This window comes from Oryza sativa, chromosome 9 (genome assembly GCF_034140825.1).
Source record: "Oryza sativa Japonica Group chromosome 9, ASM3414082v1".
Taxonomy (NCBI): Eukaryota; Viridiplantae; Streptophyta; class Magnoliopsida; order Poales; family Poaceae; genus Oryza; species Oryza sativa.
The window spans coordinates 23,545,421-23,568,465 of record NC_089043.1 but is presented as its reverse complement, the minus strand read 5'-3'; the positions used below and the strand labels follow the sequence as shown (position 1 = coordinate 23,568,465).

General features: G+C 45.2%; 3 protein-coding genes and 1 long non-coding RNA gene across 5 annotated transcripts; 3 read left to right on the top strand and 1 right to left on the bottom strand.

Moving 5' to 3' along the window:
* Window positions 1-3,181: 3,181 nt before the first annotated feature.
* Window positions 3,182-4,047, top strand: LOC136351645 (uncharacterized). Its single transcript, XR_010734823.1, has 2 exons — window positions 3,182-3,380; window positions 3,901-4,047. It is a non-coding gene; the product is annotated as an uncharacterized lncRNA (long non-coding RNA).
* An 875-nt stretch (window positions 4,048-4,922) lies between these two features.
* LOC107277973 (uncharacterized) lies at window positions 4,923-6,682 on the top strand. Its single transcript, XM_015755494.3, has 4 exons — window positions 4,923-5,182; window positions 5,285-5,542; window positions 5,624-5,864; window positions 5,958-6,682. The coding sequence occupies exons 1-4, from the start codon at window positions 5,051-5,053 to the stop codon at window positions 6,296-6,298; spliced, it is 972 nt and encodes a 323-aa protein (XP_015610980.1). The 5' UTR covers window positions 4,923-5,050; the 3' UTR covers window positions 6,299-6,682.
* Window positions 6,683-8,745: 2,063 nt separating this feature from the next.
* LOC4347452 (methyl-CpG-binding domain-containing protein 2) lies at window positions 8,746-14,062 on the top strand. Its single transcript, XM_015756450.3, has 5 exons — window positions 8,746-9,133; window positions 9,974-10,499; window positions 11,955-12,008; window positions 12,175-12,344; window positions 13,440-14,062. The coding sequence occupies exons 2-5, from the start codon at window positions 9,994-9,996 to the stop codon at window positions 13,655-13,657; spliced, it is 948 nt and encodes a 315-aa protein (XP_015611936.1). The 5' UTR covers window positions 8,746-9,133; window positions 9,974-9,993; the 3' UTR covers window positions 13,658-14,062.
* Window positions 14,063-14,669: 607 nt separating this feature from the next.
* On the bottom strand, window positions 14,670-16,454 carry LOC4347451 (chitinase-like protein 1). Of its 2 annotated transcripts, XM_015756449.3 has the most exons (4): window positions 15,774-16,454; window positions 15,530-15,686; window positions 15,004-15,457; window positions 14,670-14,895 (listed from the first exon to the last, which is right to left on the bottom strand). In XM_015756449.3, exons 1-3 carry the CDS (start codon window positions 16,174-16,176, stop codon window positions 15,037-15,039), a joined length of 981 nt encoding a protein of 326 aa, XP_015611935.1. In that variant the 5' UTR covers window positions 16,177-16,454; the 3' UTR covers window positions 14,670-14,895; window positions 15,004-15,036. The 2 variants fall into 2 exon arrangements, with proteins under 2 accessions (XP_015611935.1, XP_066160480.1); XM_066304383.1 differs by having other exon boundaries at window positions 14,670-15,457.
* Window positions 16,455-23,045: the final 6,591 nt, after the last annotated feature.

Sequence of the window (23,045 nt, the reverse complement as noted above, 5' to 3'; positions counted from 1 at the left end):
AAAATAGTAACTTTTTAAGCCAAAATAAATTTATTATGAAAAAATATATTCAATTATTGATTCGATGAAACTAATTTAGTATTATAAATATTACTATATTTACCTGTAAACTTAGTCAAATTTGAAATAATTTGACTTTTACTAAAGTCAAAACGTCTTGTAACCTGGAACAGAGGAAGTATATATGATGGCATCTCAAATTGTTTTTGCTATATGTTTAATTATCGATAAATTTTCTTTTAAAAGTATATTAAATGTAAATATAATACAATTATCGTGTAGTCACATTATACTTTATATACAATTATAATGTAACTTGTAAATTTGAATCGTTAGATTTGCTTCACGATTCGCGCAAACTAGGAAGGAAAAAAAATCACAGCATGGGCATAGATGAGGGGATTCGGTCCCACGACCTCCGTTTTACGACCATTGGATTTTTAAAAGCTATATACAAGTTATATTATAGTTAAATACAAGTTAACTAGCATTTAAAATTGCCAGGCTAACACGGTTTAAATTTGATTTCTACCATTACACTAGTACAGTATAAAAGGTTACATTCCGTAAACGCGTCCCAATCATCAGTGCTTACGGCACAGTTGAGCTAGCGGTGGCTAGTTTGTGTTAATTACACTACTAGAAAAAGTATTTTTGCAAGCGGCCAAAAGTGATTTTTTCAGACGGATGGGAGGACCGCCTGCATCCCAACGACTGCGAAAATCGATGATTTCCGCAGTCGGGGCAATGGCCCGCCTGTGAAAATGCATTGAAAAAGCAAAAAAAAATCGCGGGGCCAGAGCCACGCCGTCGCCGCCGCCCCGCGCTGTCGTCGTCGCCGCCGCCGCTGGCCTCCCCCTTCCCTCCTCCGGCCGGCCAGATCTTGGAGGGAGGGGGGAGGGGAGCCGCCACCGCCCTCCCCCAGCCGGAGCCACGCCGGGCGTCGTCGTCGTTGCCGCCGCCGCCCCCGCCGGTCTCCCCCCTCCCTCCTCCGGCCGGATCTAGGAGGGAGGAGGAGGGGAGCCGCCGCCGCCGAGCCGTCGTCGCCGCCGCCCTTGCCGGCCTCCCCCCTCCCTCCTCCGGCCGGATCTGGGAGGGAGGCGGGAGGTGAGCCGCCGCCGCCGAGCCGTCGTCGTCGCCGCCCCGCGCGCGCCGTCGCCGCCGCCCCGCACCGCCGCCGCCGGTAGAGGGAGGGGAGGGGAGGGGAGGGGGTGCCTAGACGCGCGTTGAGGATAGGGGAAAGTGTTTGAGGGAGAGAGAAAGCTGAGTGAGGGAAATGAGTGGTGGGGAGGGGTGGAGGAGAAGATAAGACTTAGAAATATTTGGGGTAGGTACCATTTTCGCAGGCGCGGTTTGAGTGGTCCGCCTGCGAAAATTATTTTTGCAAGCGTCGCTTAAGTGGTCCGTCTGCGAAATAATATTTCGCAGGCGGATAGAGAACTTCACCCCGATTTATATTTTTGTAGCGGTCATTTGACTTCAAGGGTTATGTCCGCCCGCGAAAATTAGACCCCTATATTGGGAAAAAATGTATTTTCTAGTAGTGTTAGGCATGCATCATAGACGTACAGAATTACAGTCACCATTAACCAATCACAAGTTGTCAACTTGAGTGCAGGATTAAGCTAAAGTTATACAGCAGCATCCATATCACCTTCCTACTTTGGTTAACCGTATCGATACCACAACCCCCACATGTGATCAATTAACATTATCTACCATTTATTATCATCCTAATTACCTCAACACTATCTAAGTCCTAACTACAGTAATTAATTAGGTTCTCCAACTTTATTGGCACTCAACAGTTGTCGGCCCCGATCGATCAACTTCATGCATGTCTCCAAAAGGCCATAATTAATCATTATATTGGCATGTACATTCATGTGTGTGCTATTTTCTCAAGCATTCTGCTGAGAGAGAGTAGTGAGATTGATGATCGCTTGCGGAGGCATCGATCGAGCGATCGTTGTCGATTCGATCGATAGGATTAGTTGTGCATGTCTGCGTTGGTTTGCAACTGTGGGCTCTAGCTGCTTAACTATCATGCAATTCTGGGGCGCGAAAGCTACGTATCATGCTACGTATGACAGCACTACGTGTGCTAGAGCGTGGCAGGTTTTGTGGCCTCAAAATTAAGGCTCTGTTTTGTTTCTAAAACAAAAAATTTCACGCTGTCACATTAAATATTTGAACACATATATAAAGTATTATATATAGGAAAAAAAATCAATTGCACAGATTGCGTGTAAATTGCGAGACGAATCTTTTAAGCCTAATTGCGACATGATTTGACAATATGGTGCTATAGTAAACATTTACTAATGACGGATTAATTAGGGTTAATAAATTCGTCTCGCAGTTTTCTGGCAGAATCTATAATTTGTTTTGTTATTAGACTACGTTTAATACTTCAAATGCGTGCGTATATCCGATCTGACAATCAAACTCAAAAATTATCTCCAACTAAACAAGGCCTAAATGCCAATACACTTGGTTGTAAATTCACCAAATTATTATTTTTTAAATGAATTGACAAGCTGTCAATTTTATTGAATAAAGCAGGAAATTTTCACCAAATTATTACTAGTACTGATAAATAATAATTTGTAGTATTCATGAAAAGGTTGGGTAGCTATAGCTAGTAAATTTAAAGTTGACTCTAGTCATTAGTGGAGTCCAATACATGTTGATTAGTTAAAGAGAGGATCTGACACATTACAGGAATCCCAGCCTTTTTCTTCCATGATAGTGATCGAAGCCATATGCTGAGTATATACCGATCGTATGGGTACATATATATTAGTTCTGCATTAGCTTATGATGCAATGCATGTACGTAGTTCTTTTTTTATGAAAAAATATCGCTATGTTCATTTGTCTCCTAGCAAAAGGAAATTACTGATGAAAAGCAAGCAGCTAGACAAGTATCTTTACAGCCTGCATTGCTTTGTCCTCCAATTGCATTCGAAGGTCACAAAGTAAGCACTGGTATTCTACCATATTAAAACTCCTCATGTGGAGTCAAAATCCAGGAGAAAAGTGGCAATGATCGATGGAAAAAAATAGAAGTGCGTGGGGTATATAGAGCTAGATTGAGAGTGAACCTGGCCGAGACGGCGTCCTGATACAATCCGGCCAGAGGCCACATATATATGCCTGGGACACGCATTGCGCCTCTCACCAACAACCTAATGGTGTAGTGTAGAGTCCAGTAGGCAGGCAATGAGGCAACTGCTTTGATTCGGTGTGAGAAGCAGCTAGTAGGAGATGCCAACGCCCAAGTGCTTCTGCTTTTTTAGGGGAGAGTTGAGAAGAAAACAATTGGAGATAAGGCTCCTTTTTAGTGAGTCAGCACTCAGCAGTTGCAAACGCCACTAGGTACTGTGCAGATTTCCAAATATATTTCTTGACCAAGAGTAGTCGTCGGTAATTGTTATTTCTTGCTCTCTCTCTTTTTTGCCACTCGTCAGTTTTGTTTATTTTGTTTTCTATTTTGAAAGGAACTCGTTGCTTAATTCTCTCTTGACGTAATGCTTTCAGAATTTCTCATTTCATCTCCTCTTCTATTTCCTTCTTCCTCTATGCTATAGCTGTGTGCGCAATATGTTGGGAGGAAAATTTATGGTGAAACTACCATTGGATCGAAAATGAACGTACGAGATTCGTCCACTTTGAGCATGATGACGTGGATAAATCTCATATATTTATTTTTCGATCCAACGGTAGTTTTTAGGATATATAATTTCCACTACATATTTTCTCGGGTTGGGAGGAGGGGACCAGAGAGGACATGGGTGTGTTTCAATTTTAAAGTTTTGCATTTAATTCGTTATATTTGAAATTGAGTACTTTTTTTCAACGGTAGACAAATGTTGACATGTTTTTTTTTTCTTCATAGTTCTTAAAGATACGTCAGGAGCATGATCCGAATATCTCCAAGATGCATGTAAGGGTATGGTGTCTGTGCGTGTGTTGTGCATATGTAGGTAAGCGTGTACTGTGTTTATTATAAAAAACAAGTCGAGTAAACTTGATTAGAGAAATATCTTAGGATGTATTCCCAACTCCTTCTCTTCGACTCGCAAAACAAAGTAAGTATTAATTAGCGCATGATTTTATTTTCAAGGCACGTTAGCGTACGGTTAGTTAAGTATTAAAAAATTAAAATAGACTAATATAATTTTATATATAATTTTTTTTAGAAAATACACCGTTTAATATTTTAGAAAATGTACGCGTGAAAGATAATGAAAATGAAATCGGAAAATTAGACTAAATAACACAGCTTTAGTGGCAGACACAGATTATCTGGCTATCAGCACGGCGAGAACACGCACCGGCAAAAGTGTCAAACGAGTGACCGCGTAGCCGGCAGTAAAACGTGGCGAAACTTCGTGCCACAGAACCTCGAAATCCGGCCGGTGCATCCATGACTAATTATTGACCATGCACCACGGAGCGATCAGCCCTGTGTCGTGTAAAATCACAAGGAAACCTGTTCCACCCTGGTTTCGGCCCGATTCGGCCTCCAAACTCTCGGGCCGAGTGGGAGTGGGAGGATACATGGGCCGGAAGGAACGGTGCTGCCACGAACACGATAGATGGGCTGGAACTGGATGGGCTGCGCGGTGGATGATGGGCTAGAAACGAGGTATTGGGACGGAGAAGACGTGGATTGGCTGGGATTACACTGAAGACTATTACGGGCACCGCCATGTGGGCCACACGTATCGTTGCCACGTACACGGTACACGTCCACGGTCCAAGCGCCACGTAGGATTCGAGAAGCGATGCATCGAACTGAAGCGAGAAGCGCGGAAATATTCTAGAGCCCACGAGAGCGCGAAACGAACCTTCTCCAACTTTCCCTTTCCCTCCTCCTAAATTTTCGCCGCCTCCTCTTCCCTCCCCTCCCCTCTCGCCATTGCCGCATCAGCCATCATCGCGAACCACACGAGCTCTCGACGAAATCATCAACCACCACATCGCTACTGGATCAGTTGGGGTCTGTCTCTTGGAGACGGGGAGTTTGAGCAGCAGGAGTTGAGATGGCGATGGACGCGGCGCCGGCGCTGAAGAGGAAAGACGCGGACCCGCCGGAGCTGTGGATGGGCGGCGGCGCCGCCGCCGCCGCTTCCGGGTTCCCGGTTTCCTCCCGCGCCACGAAGATCCGCCGCCTCGTATGTGCTCTCTAGTCTCTACCTCATCTCCCTTCCCGAATCACACTAGCGGGATGTGCTCGGGTTTGACGACCTGTTTGATTTGGTTTTGGGTGCGCGCAGGACGCGGAGGTGCCGCCCGTTGTGCCCGGCGTGTGCGTGCCGCCGGCGCCGCCGACGCAGCAGCAGCCGGTGGCGGGATTGGGGGCGGGCGACGTGCGGGTGTTCGGCGATCAGGTGCCAGTGGGCATGGCGCCCGCGGCGGCGGCGGCGGCGGCGGCGAAGAGGAAAGGCGAGGACGCGCCGGAGCTGTGGCTGGACGACGGCGGCGCAGCCTCCGGATTCCCGGTCTCCTCCCGCGCCACCAAAATCCGCCGTCTCGTGCGTACTCTAACTCAAATCTCCCCCCAAATCACACTAGCGGCGTATGCCATCAACTAACTCGCGTCGTGGTGCGTGCAGGACGCGGATGTGCCGCCGCCCGTTGTGCCCGAGCTGTGCGCGCCGCCGCCGCCGCCGCAGCCGGTGGCGGAGGTGCAGATGCGCGGCGAGGAGGTTCCGGTGATCGCCGTGCCGGCGCCGAACGAGGAGAGGGCGATCGTGCTGTACAAGCCAGACGACGCCGCCCGCAACCTCCTCCTCGGCCCACTCCGCCCGGAATTCCCTCTCCGCGTCAGCCCCGATTGGATCCACGGCCTCAAGAGTACGTAATCCACCAAATCCACGCCTAATTTGAGTCGAATTTGTTTCAACCTGAAGCTGCTGAGATCAAATTAACTGTGGTTTGATCCTGCAGGCACCGCGCTGCGAGAGGCGAGCGAACACCGTGCTCTGTTCGAGGAGCTAGCCATGGACGAGACCTCCAACCTGGCCATGGTACCATGGGTTCCCGTGCCCTCAAACTCCCAGGAAGCCTCCACGTCGGCCGCCGCGACGGCGACGACGACGACGGAGATGATGGACGCCGAGGACACGTCCATGGAGGTCGAGCAGGACGGGGGATCGGGAGGATCCCACCTCGCCGCCGCCGGCGAGGCGCCCTACTACCAGTGGCCGCAGCACTGCATGGCGCCGCCGCCGCAGCCGCCGCTCCCGGCGGTGAGCTACCAGCCGAGCCCGGTGACGTGGTCATGGTGAAGCGCGTGACGCACGCAACGCACGCTGTTTGTAGATTGTAGTACCATAGACACACTGGTGGGCTTTCATGGCGGTCTTTGGCTTTCATTTGCTTCCTGCTCGTGTAGTTTTTCCTCGTTTTGGCAGCGCAGTGGAGACTGAGCAGGAGTTGGAGTGAGAATCGAGATGAGATCGTACGTGGTGTTCTTCTCTTTCTGTAGGAGTAGTATTGTCCTTGATCAGTTCATCGATCAGTGGAGAGGGGAATGGTGTATTGGTGGTGAACTGGTGATTACGCGGAGTTTTGTTCTGCTTGTACATGGTCAGTGTGGTACTGGTACGGTTGACGCCTCGACGGTCGTTTTTTTAAAAAAAAAATCGTACGTGCTGATATTTTTGCTGCCAGAGCTTGTAACGTGAAAGTTGAAACTGATATACGGGTACATAGACTGTATGGGTGGTAAGATTATGAATGTTGACTTCACAATGCTCTTGCTAAGAATTTCTCCGCTATTCACACTGTGCGCCCATCTACTGGTTTTGGATGTGTTTGGCTCGGTCTGACTGAATTAATGGATGAGTAATGTGGGTAGAAACAAATGGATTTTTTTAATCTTGAAACAAATGGAATTTTAACCACACTTGAGGCATACTATTTGATTCTCTACTCTACCAATTCTATCAAAATCTAAAACATAAGCAATTTTTAGTACTATCTTCTACTTCTTCTTTTGGACCTACCAATTCTATCAAAATCTAAAATCTAAGCAATTTTTAGTACTATCTTCTACTTCTTTTTTTGGGAAAGTTAGCTAGCCCATATTTGGTTTGATACCAATGCGAAGTATGGTAAATTTTATTAGTACGGTGAATAAGTTTGTAGAATGTGACCAAATTAAATATGTGCACTATCAATTATTTGGCTTTAATGATTTCAATCCAAAATGGTCCATAAGTGGACGGGGATAAAATTGCCTCTACAAAATCAGTGCCTCTACAAAATCCACATGACTATAATAAATTTAATTAAAATAGGCTTAGATAAGCTTAGAAAAGTATATGGATATGGTTGACAATAAGCAACCTGATCCATATTTAATCCTACAATTGAAGCGCCCTATGTATAGATGGCTAAATGGGCCGCGTGGCCTGGCACGACCCAAGTAGGACTGGGCCCAGCCTGAGGTCAGTCGGGTCAGGCCGTGCCCACCCACGGGCTACACCAACTGCCCAGGCATAACCCAATAAGACTCGAGCCGTGCCGGGCTGGCCTAAGGCATGATAACCCATTATGCTTCTCTATGAATAAGTCTATTTTCCTCCCTCGTCTCTTTAGGCCATGTCTTATATGGTTGGGATAAGTCTACTTTTGTATTCCTAATCTCTTTGGCCGTGCCTTAAATGCCCAATATGTCCATTTTGGGTCCCTCAACTATTTTTCTTCACGCTCATTAGACCGTGCGGAGCTGGCCCACCATGCCAAGGCATCGGCCCAGTCATGGCCTAACTATCATGTCGTGCCATGCTTGAGTTGTGCCGTGGGCCAGGGCATCAAACCTTGGGCCTTATGGCCATCTATAACTTTATGGAGAGTATAGAAAGTTCGTACAAAGATATCCAACTAAGAACAAAATCAGAACTATTTTTTTCCACGATCTCTACAATTCCTTACTCTATAATTGATCTAGTGTGATACTAGTAACATATGCTCATGCTTTAGAGGCCTAGTTTTAATGACTATGTGTTTTAAAAACATGTGTAGTAATGCTCTAGTCATATTATTATCTTATTGTTATTAGTGTACGGTGACATAATATCTAGTCACAACATAACACCCTCGAACGGTGGTCCATAGATGAAAAATAAATAGTTACACTGTTTAATACATAGTCATGGGCTCATGGCAATTTATATCATCCCAAGGAGCATATGCCCCGTTTGTATAATGACGGGTGGTTCATAGATGAAAATAGCAGTTACATCGTTTAATGCATAGGCATGGGCTCATGACAATTTATATCATCACAAAGAGCATATGCCCCGTTCTTGTAATGACAGGTGACACCTAAGGTCTGTGAAACATACTCCTATATTCTAATTATATGATGGCGAGTGACAACTCTAAGAAAGTGAAGACAAACTGATAACTATGGGTTTGTTTGGTAGAACTCCAACCTCTAAATTTAACTTAGGAGTTGGGTCTGAAGTGAAGTTGCGAACCCAACTCCACGTCTAAATCCAACTCCACCTCTGTAGTTTATTTCGTAATAACAACTTTACTTTATTTTCTGGTGAAGCTAAAATTGTTTGGTTGGAGCTTTGGCCGTGCCAAATGGAAGCTGAGCGCAGTCGTCCCTATGAGCCCACCGCCAAAGATCGCATTGACGAAACTACCCCTGTCTGTGCCACCCATCTCTCCAGATTAGGACCAGTGAATTACATTTTTGCCCGATCCCGTCGCGAACTCCGTCCCCCCTTTGCCCCTCTTCTTTACCGATGCTGCCAGGCACACCACCGTAAGAGTCGTCCCCCGTGCTCCTCCTCCTCCTCCTCCTCCTCGTCGTGGTGCGACCCCGCGCCAAGCAATCTCCGGCGAGCCGGCGTCGCCGGAGGCGGCGGCCCGAGGCTCGCGGCCCGCACCCCCCCACCCACCGCCGCAAACCTCGTCCGCACCCGCGGAGCCTCTCCCTCTCTTCGTTCGTCGTCGGTGCCTCGAGGATTCCCTCGGCGTCGACTCCTCGCGAGTGAGTTCGCTCGCCCCGTCGCCTGCGCCGATCTCCATCCCCGCGAGCTGAGCAGGGGGAGGGCGCCGCCTCCGTCGTCGTCGTCTGTCCTGCTGCTTCCGCCGCATCCCCGGTGAGCACCCATCCGTCACGCACACCCTCTTCCTCATCTGTCTCTACCGACGTTTTTTTTTTCTCTTCTCGAATTTGCGTTAACCCTAGCTTCGCTTCTAGATCTGGAAGCTTTTTGTCTTAATTTGCCCTAACCTTAATACTGCCTCCCCCACTAAAATGTTTGGGGGTTTCAATTGAACACCCATGTCCCGCGTTAGATCCGCCCCTATGCTCTTCTCCATTCAATCAGCTTAGAAATCGTTAAGTTATTACTGTCTGTGTTTATTCCCATCGTGATGATTAACTGCTGCCATTTATACTGATTGGAATCTATCGTAGTAGTTTAGATGTGTCTGAACAAAAACTGTATGAGCTGATTCTGGAGCTCGAGAACTCTAATTTACTCACGTGCTAGACAGATAATCCATACGAACCCATTTTCTGAATAACAAGGAGGTGTCACCCCACGTTTTGCTTCTGATATTCGCGGTTGTATTTTGGGGGCTGAATTACTGATATGTTGTGGTGTGATTGGGTGAAGTGCGACACAGGGGCAAAACTAAAATATGCTTTACCAGGAAAGCAAATGGAGCTCATCTTGTCAATAACAATTATAGCCACTTCTGTCTAGATTATCTTTATTTATCTCCAGTTGCTTCTTTTTATCACTGTCAGTGAAGTGAAGTGAAGTGAAGTGCGTTTTATTGTTTATTATGAATGACAGTTTTTTATTCATAAGCACTAAATGGATTGGGCTTCTTATTTGCTTTGTATGAGATGGCATGTTTTACGTCTCTTATTTGTTTTGTATAAGATATCATGTTCTATGTCAACATTTTCTTATGGTTATCAACTGCAGGCAAATCTTGTAAAAAGCCTATGGGAAATTCAAAAACTCCTCAACCATCAAAGAAGTCCCGAATTATGTTGTCAGATACTGATGGCCACCAACTGGACAATGATGAGTTTTCATCTGAAAGTGCATCAAATCAAATGGTTCTGTTCAACCCTGAAACTGTAGCTAAAGGGCAAGATGAACTTGGAGAGAACCATTCACCATCTTTGCAGAAATCAGCCAATAATCCGAACCGAGGAATGCCATCTATTGGGGCATTCACTGTCCAATGTGCCAAGTGTTTCAAATGGAGACTTATTCCGACAAAAGAGAAGTATGAAGAAATTCGTGAGTGTATTATACAGGAACCTTTTGAGTGCGAACGAGCCCGTGAGTGGAGACCTGATGTAACATGTAATGATCCAGAAGATATATCTCAGGATGGAAGCAGGCTTTGGGCTATTGACAAACCCAATATTGCACTACCTCCTCCTGGATGGGAAAGACAGATCAGAATAAGAGGCGAAGGAGGCACCAAATTTGCTGATGTGTGAGTAATGCTTTTCTGCCACTGATCTAACCTTTTTAGTCCATGTTTCTGCAAGGACATTGATTTCATTATTTATTTCCTGACATTTCTGTATGTAACTAATGCTCTAAAATAATAGAAACTATCCAAGTAGCCCATGCGTTCACATGGCAAACTTTACTATTCTCTTACCCATTAATTGTTTCAATTTGTTTTGTATTTTTATGTTATTTTCCCCCAATCATTGGCTTCCTTTGGACTGTTAACCAATTCTCTATGCCTTAGTTATGTACAAACTTTGACTAGTTCAACTTAGGTAGAAGGTAGTAGCTACAGTAGTGGTGAGCACAGGTCACTCCTTGGTACTTGCTTATCCACTCTAGTTCAATCAAATGAACTAAATACACAAATATGCATTAAAAAGTGCATCTTAGTTGACTTTGTATAACAAAAGAACCGTACCAATTAAGTGATCCACGCCCATTGATAAGCTGCAGTATCGTCCTTTCTATTATTGGCTACCTAGGAAAATGTTATACTATGTGTTTGTAGCTGTAATCTCTTTATATGATGGTATTTGAGCCTATTGCTTGCTGTAAAATGTGATTATTGCTGACCAGATGTTTAATTAGTCCCTAGCATTGCAATAACCTCATCCTAATTGGTAATGAAGTGAAAGTTGTATGGATGAACATACTTAATTTGTTCTTAGTACATCAGTCTAAACCAATGAGAGGCAGTTTTGGCATCATGACGAGAATCAAGTTCTTGAGGCTGAGAAGCATTGGGTGGAATCTCGGTCATTTTGCTGTCTGTTGGTAGTTGCTACATTAGTTGGCTCACAAAACCAAATGGAGATCAATCAGTTGAACAGTTATCCAGTGTTTAAAGTATAATACAATTGGGAATCAAGACAGTGAAGGTACTGAATCATGTAGAAGAGGATACGGCGTTTAAGACTTCACATCACTGTTAGCAGTATGAAGTATAAACTCCAACATTTCTACTGGCCTTTGTTTAACCAGTGAGCATCTGGTTCATGTAGGGTTCCCTGCCTATGCAATCTAGCCTGTATTATAGATATTTTTATTTCCTCTTGATTTATGTGGGAAATTCTAGTCTCGTAGAATTAATATGGTGGTTTCTTTCAACATTTTGGGCTAGTTTGGTTTGGTTCCAAATTGTGCCCTACCAATTCATTGGCAATTTTCAATAGAGTTTCTAGTTGTTTGGATTGGTGCCAAATTTTAACAACACATCTCTTAGATAGTAAAAGTTTTGGCCATCCGAATTTGGTAGTGCCAAAAGTTGCCCAAACTTTGGCACTACCAAGATTTTGGTATGGCACCAAACCAAACTTGCCCTTTATTTTATATTTGATAGTAGTACTGCCTTTATATGATTTATACAAACTTTTGTCTTGATATATTTACTGAAGTTATTGTATTTATATGACACTCTTTTACTTTCTTTCAGGTATTACACTTCTCCTACTGGAAGGAAACTGAGGTCACTGGTTGAAATTGATAGGTACATTATTATGTTCGATTTGTCAAATTTCCCCTTTGAATTCTTTCACTGCACATTTTATGTTGCTTTCCTCTTCAGCTCTTATGGCTGGACAAGTGGATATTGTAAATAAATAGAATGTAATTCAGTATGCCCATGCTCTAACTACTCAATCCATGCTTTGCAGGTACCTCTTGGAGAATCCGGATTATGTTGCACAGGGTGTAACATTAACTCAATTTTCATTCCAGATTCCTAGGCCTCTGCGACAGGACTATGTCAAAAAGCGCCCTAAGATAGTGAATCCAAATGATGAAGCAAGTGTAGTAACGACCAAGTCCGTTAAGCCGGAAGAAGGTGTGTAATGGCGTATAAATGAACTCATCATAACTAGTTAGCACATAATCAGTATTAATTCTCAATAAAAACTTTCCATTTGCATGCTGAACAATTAATGGGTAAGTCACCAGCTTCGTGGTTCACTGCCACGTCCCACCACCCTGGATTATTATCCCGATTCGTGATATGCAGTTGATCTGGTTCATCATCCTGATCAATGGTTGGGTCATGAACCGGATCACCATCCCCTATGGTTGCTACAGAAGGATATAATAGATATGGAGGTGGGGTTCAAGATATGTGCCCGAAACTAGTTGGCAGCTATAGATTGGGTAATTGACCTGAGCCATCGACCCAATATTACCGGATTCATGTCCTGCATCGCAAACTATCGTGCTGAAAAGATACCCTTCCGTACCACATGTTTTGGCAAGTAAAATCCTGTGGCCGTCAACCCCGTCCCTTGAACCGATTGAACTGGGTTCGCGTTGACCTGCTATGGCTTAAAATATATCTACACACACAGACCCCCAGGAGATTGATTGGTTAGTATTTTGTCATTATATGGATTTCTGATCATGTAGTCCAGTTATCTAATAATAAATAATTAAAAGTAAACATAAGAAGTCAAATTAGTTTCCTTAAACTTGAGTTGCATAATAACTGACATGTGCTGGCTAGTGGCGTGTACTAAAAGTTACTATGTAACAAGCTCGTGTTTATGTTATAGAATCATACTACTTGCTAGATTTATCTTTATCCAGCTTTGTTTTATGAAATTAGCTTACGCAACAGGTTCTATAACAGACACGTAAGTCTGTCTTGGATGTATTGTATTAGTCATTTTGGTTCTTTCCAAGACTAACTTGCTAGAGATCGGTACTTCCTCTTTTAGTGAATTGATCGTAGAAACTTATTCAACAATCTCTTCACTCTTTTAGAGAGATATATTTATACTATAAACTACTCGAGCTGCCCTTAATTTGTTACTGTATGTATGTCCGCTGAAGGTTAGCTCTATAGCATGCCAAACGAACTGCATTCACCATTTGTCTGATCCTATATGATATTTTTGCCATTTGTCTGATTCCATGTGATGTTTTTTTGCTTTAGTGAGCCCCATAGCCTGGGCAGCACCATCGGTACATCAGGAGGGTGAAGCTGGCGAACGAGCTTCTCATGCTGATGAGCCACCTGAAGCAGAAGAACTGGAGCTAACACGAAAAAGGAAAGCGGAAAGCCCTCTGTTCGAAGAGGCACATTCTAACCATGTTTCTGATGAACCAAAAACCAAGTTAGAGGATACTCAAAATGGAGGCCCTTCAGCTTGAAGACTGCAACACAGTGATACCTTAAGCTCCCCATCCATGGTTTTATTGATTCTCTTTTGCGCTTCATAATTTGGGGGCCAGTTTTTCCTGTAATGCAAGGCCTTACTGGCCTTTATATGTATCATGCCACGTTGGTGCCAGGTTGGAGGCTGAATCTGACTCAAAATCAAGTTTTCGGACACGTTACAATTGTTGTATCCAAAAGCCATGTTGGAACTCTTTTCAGGAGTGTGCTTTTTCTAGTATGGGCCTAGGTAGGAAACCTGCCGTGTAAGATTAGCTCCTCTCCTTGTTTTCTCTTTGTAAGATAAGGAAATGTTGTAGGGACATGTTTTTCTTGTATGTGGGTTTGATCCCTTTTATTATCTAAGACATGCCATTTCTGATGGTGAAATTTCTGGTTGAGTTCGTCAGGCAGTCAAGCATGGCCAAATTGGAGCATGATCCATGCCCTTGTAGCTAGTAATATAATTTCTGTGGCATTTTTGGCTGAGCTTCTTTTGGAAGTTCAAAGTTGGCAATGCTCAACAATCTGGCTCTGCAGCAATACATCAGCTTGTCTTTTTTCACTAGTTCTTTGTTGGCAATATGTTATCTTATTCACTTGACAAATACTCCCTCTGGATTCAAGTATTTGTCATTCCTTTGTTGGCATATGTTCTCTTATTCACTTGACAAATACTCCCTCTGGATTGAAGTATGTCACTGGATATTATGTACTTTTATTTAATTTCGACCGCCTGTCCCTTTTACAAAGTTTATGTACACTTCAAGGTATACCATATTGGCAAGGTGTTGTGCCATAAGTACAACCATACTACTTTCATTTATCGTAAATTAATTGTTTGTTAATGATCAAAGCTGAAAGATCAATAGCGAGAAGTAACTGAGGACTGAGTATTTTTACCCAGCCCAAATTATGACACACAGCATTATCACGCACTGATGCATGAAAACTATTGCATGCATGCTAAACAGCTACACACACCTCAATAACAGATACACAGCAAGCTCATCAAAATCATGGTATGTTTATCCTGAATCCTCCTCTTTAAACATGTATATGTGACAAAAATCAAATGGAATGAAAATGTACACTATGGTACAACAAGGGCTACAACAAATTTCCCAAATCCCATAGGCATCACACACACAGTTGACACTTCCCTCAAAATCCGCTACTCAGAAATACACCAATGCAAACCACAGCTCCTCACACTGATGAAGAATCCGTTAATCTGTATAGCTCACGAGGCAACAGCAATGGCAATGGTTGGTTTGCATTGGCAATAGCGATTGCAGTAGCAAGAAGATGTATACAACAACACATTGGGTGAATTCTTTACCGTGGAATTGGGGGGAATTGGGGGTGATCTGTTCTAGCTTTGTTGCTGCTGATCGTCGGGCTTCTTGTAGGAGGGGTTGAAGGCGGCCTGCTCGGCGCAGTCGCGGTTGTCGCCGGAGTGCTCGCGGCCGACGCCCATGAGGTCGAGGTAGTACTGGTAGTGCGAGATGATGACGTTCATGTCGTCGATGTAGCCCTTGCCGCAGATCTGGTCGCCGTAGAGCACGTTCATGGTGGCGCCGAACCCGGGGAGGCGCTTGGCGAGCGTGTCGTTCTTGGTGGGCTTCCAGTTGCCCACGAACACGTCGTGCGCCGACGGCTGCTTCTTCTTCATCGGCGTCATCCACCGCCACATCGCCGCCATGAACGCCATCGTCGCGTTCTGCTCCAGGTACTCCGGGTGGTGGAGCAGGTCCTCGTGTATCCCGTCGCCCGCCGCGCCATAGTTGTAGTTCCTATTCCGAATCCGAATCCGAATCAATCATCAAATCAAGCGATCGAGATGGCGGCGACGAAGCGAAGCTTACCAGAAGACGGGGATGGCGCCGCGGCCGTAGTACTCGGCGCCCTCGACGCAGGGATACTGCAGGTTCGTCTTGTCGCAGTAATCCTCCTTAGGGCTCATCTCGTGGTTGTAGCAGAGCCCCCACGCCGTCGGCCCGCCGGTCGCCACACCAAATCCACCTGCACACACACACAAATCCCCATCAATGGCGAGCTTAAAACCTCAAATCCAAATCAAACCATAGCGAAAACGAAGAAGCTACACACATGAGGTCTTGGAGCCGACATGGCCGAGGAAGGCGCAGAGCTCCATCATCTGCATCTGCTTGCCGCCGGTGGTGCAGAAGCCGAGGGGCTCGAAGAGGGCGGCGGCGGTGATGAAGGACTGGTAGTCCCAGAAGCCGACGGCGTGGGCGACGGGGCTGTTGCGCTTGGAGAAGAGGTTCTCGAACTGGTACACCTTGAAGAAGTCGGTGATGGTGTCGTTGCAGCAGTACTTGCTACCCGAGCACTCCCACCCCTTGTCGCAGATCTTCTCGCGCGACTCCTTCATCTTCACCTTCCATGTCCCCGCCGTCAGGATCAGCGCCACCGTCCCGCCGATCAGGATCGCCGCCGCCGACACCAGCAGCGTCGTCAGGATTATCTTGTTCCGAGTCTTCCTCTTCATCCTCGAAAATCAACCAAGAAACTGCCTCTCTCTCTCTCTCTGGATCTCGAGCGAGTTCGTGGGGGTGACCGGCGATCTGGATCTTGGGGGGGAGAATGCGGCAGGTGGTGGGGGATCTGGTGGTGGGTGGGGGATGAAATTGGGGGGGAGGAGTGTGAGGTAAGCGAGGAGGAGGAGGGAGTGGAAGAAAGCGAAGTGGCAACTGCAGATGCCGACGCGGCGAAGGCGAAGCTGCTGGTGGAGGTGGTGTCGGTGGCGGGAGGAAGAAGAGAAGAGGCAGCAAGCGAGAGAGCTCCGAGCTGGTAAGACGTTGCCGTTGTGTGTGTCTCGACGGCTGAGCATTCTGTCTTTTTTTTTCCCCTTTTAACAACTGTCTGGAGTTTTTTTTTTTTTGCTTTTTTTCGCGGGAAATTGACTGTTTTAGGGTGAAATTTGGGCATGATTTTCTCATCAAGATTCAGATTTTTATCTCTATTTTCGTTGGCACGTTTTTTAAACTACAATATGTTTCATATAACAGAAAACCTAGACAACGGTATCACGTTACCTTTTATGAGATAGTACCTGATACCTGTTGTGGTACGAGCTGTATGGTACCCGATACCTGTGATACCTGTTACCTGGTACCTATGATACTTAGGGCCTGATATCTGTGATACTCATGCAAGAGAATAGTTAATATGCCTTATCCCGTTGCAACGGGATCCCGTTTTGTAGCAGTCCTCTTCATATAAAAAAGTTTTATATAGAAGTTGCCTTAAAATATCAAATATATTCATTTATCAAGTTTGTAATAATTAAATTTAATTAATCATATGCCGATAGCTTTTTCATTTTACGTGCGTCAACTTAATTTTCATCTTCGTCAGTTTTAAATATCACCTTTGTGTGAATTTGGTTAATACAAAAGGAAAGAATATGATTTTTGGAATATCTGTTTCCTCACCTGACTGACAGTCACGGTTCACATGGGTTTGTGAATAATCTAATGGAATCGAGTGGTTGATGTGGGGTAATCAAATCATGAGGGCTCCCAACAACCAATCTGATCATGGTTTTATACTTTTATCCGGTGATGGCATAGCCGGTCTGTGAGGACTGGGGAAGAAGGATGACTAGAAGAGAGTAGTTCCCCTATTCCAGGCTGGATGTTATATATTGCAGAAATCTTCTCGCTGTCACTGTGTATCGTGGAGGAGTATCTTGCTTGGTCACTGTCACTGTGTGTTCTCTTGCATCCCAGCTAAGCATTTTTTAACACGATAAATAACTGTTTGTTGTAGAAGAAAATGAAAGTATAGATGGCCTTATCGCCCGAGGCCTATGGTCCGGTCCGAAGCACGCCATTTTGGTCCGGCCCAAACATGGCTCGGCCTAACTGGAGTCGTGCCTGTGCTGGCCTGCCCCGACAACCGAGCCGTGCCTGGGCTGCACCCTCGGTACGGTGGGCCGGCCCGACCCGGCCCGATCAAATAAAAAACTATAGGGATGCAAAATAGACTTAAATAACCATATAAGGTAAGGCCCAAAGAGAAGAGGAATACAAAATAGACTTATTTTCCAGCCATTTCACACAGCCCACATAGTTGAGGGATGAAAAATAGACTTTTTCTGTGGAGCAGCACGATGGGCTATCGTGCCTTCGGGTCGGCCCGACACGATCCGAGTAGTATTGGGTCGTGCCTGGGCCGTGTTGGCCCGACTAGCCTCGGCCCAAGCACGACCGGGTTTGGGCCGTGCCGTGCCGGGCGGCCCAGTTGGCCATCTATAAATGAAAGTAGGGAAGCATTATTTTACAGTGTTCTCTTTACTTCCAAGCTCAAGATTTATTAACACTAATTAATTTGTTTGTTGGAAAAGAAGATGGAATTAGGGAAGCCTCGTTACTTCATTAAAAAAAGGCTAATTATAAAACCAACTAGTGACTATCTCATTGTCATATCATTTACATTTATTTTAACAATTCATCCATAATTAGCTACAAATATGTATTAGTACAACATAAGACCATGTCCAATGTAGGGACATGTCACGCCCAGAAATTTAGCCCAAATTTTCAGACTATTTTGTGTATTAAATCTCTGTCCAGGACCAGCCAGGGTACACAAAACGACAAGTAATAAACAGTTCCAAACGTAAATAAAGCGTAAAATACTTACAGGAGAGGCACTTAGTCCTCACACCGAAACAAAAGCGGCGGCAGCGGAAAAGGCGATCCTAGCGGGGCTTCAGCTCCACTCCACAGGCAAAACTCAACTGGGGTCTGAGCCTTGGTCCTCTAACTTCGTCTTCAGCTCAGAAGCACTACATTTCTGAAAATGGGGAAATGGATGAGGGGAGCACGGGGTCGTTTAAATGGGCGCGGGGGAGGGAGATCGTGGCCGGGATGGGCGGCAACGGGGCGGCAACGGCCGGCGAGATGGAGTGGCGACGTGGGCACGTGACGGGGGCAAACCGGCGCCGATTTCCATGGGGAGAGTGGGGGAAAAGGTGGAGGAGACGTGGAGGGCGACCGATTTTATGCGGTTTGGGCGCGAGGGCGCGAGCGGGAGGGCCGGATTTGGCGGGACGTGGGCGGCAACCGCCGGCCATGGCGGCTTTGGCCTAGGAAGCCGAAGGTAGGAGGAGGGCCTGACGGTTGGGGTCGCCGGGCCCACCTGTCGGGGAGGGAGAGAGGGAGGAGAACCCAGGGGGTTATTTAGACTTTGCGCGAGGGGAAGGGAAAACGGGCCGACGGCCCAAGAGAGGAGAGGGGAGGCCGGCCGAGGAAGGGAGAGAGGGGCGCGGGCTGCGGGAGGGAAAGGGGGATTGGGCCGGGAGCGGCCCAAAAGGGAGAGAGGAGGTTTTAATTTGTTTTTCATTTTATTTAATTGATTCAATGAACTTTGTGCCATTAAAATTATTTCTTGAGCTCCGAAAATTCACGGAAAATTCCGGAGAGTATATTAGGGCATAAAGAATATTACAAAATATTCTCGGCCAATGATTTTTAAAGGAAATTTTAATTTCCTCCATAATTTCACTTGATTAAATTGATTTATCTTTTATTTAATTTCTAGACAATGCATTATTAAATGATTTTTAATCCTGACCGAAAATCGGGGCGTTACAAATCTACCCCCCTTACAGGAATCTCGTCCTGAGATTCTGGGATGGCTAGAAAGAAAACTGGTTGTGCGGGCAGTCTGACCGATCTGACTGATCTGCACACTGCACTGTTTTTTTTTCTGTTTCGGATTGACTGATTGACTGATTGCTCGATGGACCAAACCTGCATAACTGAACTGATCAGCATCGACCATTCTGTTCTTTTGCTTCAAACAACTGAACTGACTGGCCTCATTGGATTAGATCCCTGGAGTTCTGGTACCCAACACGACCAATTAACTGATCAAACCTATACGAGTGATCTAGCTGGATTCAACCCTGCTGTCCCATTGCTTCCCAAAACTGAACTGATTGGTTCTGCTTGAACTGACCCAAACTAGGGCTGCGGATGCTTGTGAAACTCTCTTATCTTGGGCTGAACCGTTGATACTAGCAATTTGATAACCTGACAGTTCACCAAGCTGGCTAGAGAAGGATGGAGTTGTTCCTAAAACTTATCTCTGGCATTCGTAAATCATTGACCCTTAATTCGCTTGGGCTGCTCTTGACATGAACGGTAAGTATTCTAAGAAGCTGCTTGATCAATCTTTCGTCTGAACTGCAACTGTCCCTGATGTTGCTTCTCTAAGCGGAGTTGTTGAACTAGCCTCACGGGTGTACCTTAGAATTCAATCGGATGCCCTGAGATCGGTGTAACTCTGTTGACACCTTGCAACTGACTTATTCAAGTACTACCCGAATTGTTGCACTAGGTTGAACCTTCAACTGAAACAGCGATGAGGTGAGCCAAAGCTCATCTCTACGACCTACCCCCCTTACAGGAGTAGTCATACTTTTCACCTAACTAGGAACAATTGAACTGCTGGCCTTGGAAAAAAAACCAACACTTCTCTGATTTTAAAAAGAGTCCTGGCTTTGAAGACTGAAAACTTCGTCGATCAATCAACATGAAACAATGACGGTGCACTTTCCTCCCGACAAGATTTGAAACTTAACTTCGTTGATGATAGGAAATTCCATACAGAGGAACTCTCATTTAGCTCATAAACATACTGACTCATGACTAACATTCCCAATCAGTTCTACTGCTGGCATAACCGTCCTGCTTCTAGCCTGACCTCGGTGCCGTATGCCTGGACAGATTGCATAGTCGACATTCTTTGAAGCACACACTGACCACTTAATGGATCAAACTCAAGAGTCCTTCTCATGACATAACCCCACACGTCGATTATTATTATTTTTTTGCTGACTCTTCCTAGATTGATGAACTGTAAACCCTGTAACTGCTTTCCCAAAAATATTGTAATCTGCGCGACTGCCAGAAGCTGACTTTGATGCTGCCGAGAGTTTCTGTTCTCTAGTCATAACAACTTCGCTTTCAAATTTTCGGTAAAGATGATCCGTTGAAAGGGGATTCTCTGCCATATACCCTGCTTGACTACACATTTTTGAACTTGACTCTGTATACTTCTGACCCATGTATTAGAACAATTTGTTTTTTTCAACTTCTGGGAAACCTCATGAGGATTTTCTGGAATTTATAGCGGTTGCCTTGAACTATGGAAACCATTCTTGTTTCGTAATCACACCACTAGGGTGTAATTGCCGCTTACCATTCTCTAACGGTTTCCAAGGGTAGAGATTCCTTGTATGATGTTACTTCCGAATATTTTTTTCGTTACTCCTTACACTTGAATACCCTTGATACTGCCTTTGGATAGATTTCATAGTGTCGAGCGCCATGGATCCAACCATTGTCACTTCATTGGTTAATCCTTTCTTTACTGGCTCACAAACAGGTTTTGGAGCAGAACAAAAGTGCGATGAGTTAGAAGGGAAATTCTTGGGTTTCTTGTAACTTGCAGATACACATGTTAACTTCCTTTTGCATACTCAAAGGTGAAAAGAAGAGAACCGCTTGACTCCTACTCTATTCAATATTCCCTTTTCAACTATATCACTGGATTGGGACTTCTATGCACAAGGAAGGTATTTCAACACCAAAGGCCTGTGCACAATTGTTGACTCTTGCTGACAGAACTGCTGATCAGTAGCACATTTACCCATTGTAATTCTGACATGGTTGACTTGTCCTTTTGTTGGTTACTAGCTGAAGCTCCCACAAGAACAAAACTTTGACGGATGACGTTCCTAAGGCAAACATCAATCCTCTTGGTAGCTGAAAGGAACGAAACCTTCTCACTGTCGGTGCAACTCTTCTGTTAATTACTTGCCAGACATCTGAGTTGGAGTAGCATGAGATGCATGGCTGATGTTGATAACCACATTGAAGTCTAATGCTTGAGACATTGACTGCAGTCGATGCTGAAGAATTGAGCTGTCTCTCTACAGTAAAAGTAGATCACCGATTCCCTAACATTGATTGCCCTTCTAATGCTGATTTTGTAGCCTTGAAGCGGTTGCTAGCGAAACAATAGAATCTTTATCGGTGCCTTTAATGACAATTCAGCAAGATGGAAACTTTACTATCAAGTGACTATTGGAAGCACTCCTCTTTCTAGTGTCATTGGACTGGATCTGACCACTTCATATAGGAACTGATGTAACTTGAGGAGGCAAAGGCGTTCTAACCATGTTGCTGACTTGATGAGACTGACGCTTTGGCGCTGAACAACCTTTTGGGAGATGATAGGTCTTCCAACAGTTGGAAACAATGGTGGACTATCTTTCTTGTTCTCGAGAGTAGACCCTTACTGAGGTGGTGTCCCGGCTCGAGGCGATTGAGACACTTCTCACTTGATGGATCTTTGATGTGCACTCTTCCTGCTGTGCATGCTCCCAACTGAAACCAGAGCAAATAACTCATAACCTTGGTGACAATGTTATTACTATCATTGTGGGTTGCCGCGACAGATGGAGCTGGTGGAAGGGCGGAAGTATTGCTTCTGTTGTTACTGACTGCCATAAGTTGACGAACATGTTGCAAAGTTGTCCTTTGGTCTCATTGCCTTAGCTAGTACCAAACTCAGTTGATTATCCTTGAGCACATGGTATATTCCCTCTCACAAGAATCGTGCGTCCTTTCTCTGCCAAAGACTGGACTGAGGTGTACCATAGTTTTTGTAAGCAAGCGGGCCTGGACCTTTCTTCTCTCCTGGGCACGGTGCCCTATTGTTGGTCGTTTTGACAAATAAGTCCAACGGGTGATTGAACACTTGGCAAGAAACTACCCTTGAAACCCATACCTTCTGTAGGTATCACTTGTTGCTCCTAGGATTAGTGGTGGCTTGGCTGTGCTGGTCTGCTGAAGACTTGGTGGCGTACTGTCTGAGGTTGCAGGTTGTAACGCTCCGCTTTTCGTGAGACATTAAAAACTAATTCGGCAAAATCCTAATTGCGAAAATTTTCGTTCTTTGTGTCAGAGTCTAAGTCGTGCCAGGATCTCAATTCAATCCTGTTGTTCCCTCTCATCGAAATCAAAATTCTCCACCTCGAAATTCCTCCTTCGACTCAAATCTCCAAATCAAATTCCGAAATTCAATCGCATCCTTTGAATCCTCGGCAAATACTCGCTCCCAATTCCCAAAAATATCAAACCCTACCTTGAGTCTTCCTTGATTCCTCCCTGAACCCTCGAGTTCGAATATCGAATTTGAATCTAAATACAAACTCCAATTCTCTCCAAATTAGCTTTCCCTGCAAAAGTCTATTTTACCTCCCTCGGGTGTTGTGGGCCGTTTTCCCCCCTTAGCCCACCTCCCTCTTTCAGCCGTTTCTCCTCCCTCAGCCTCGCACGT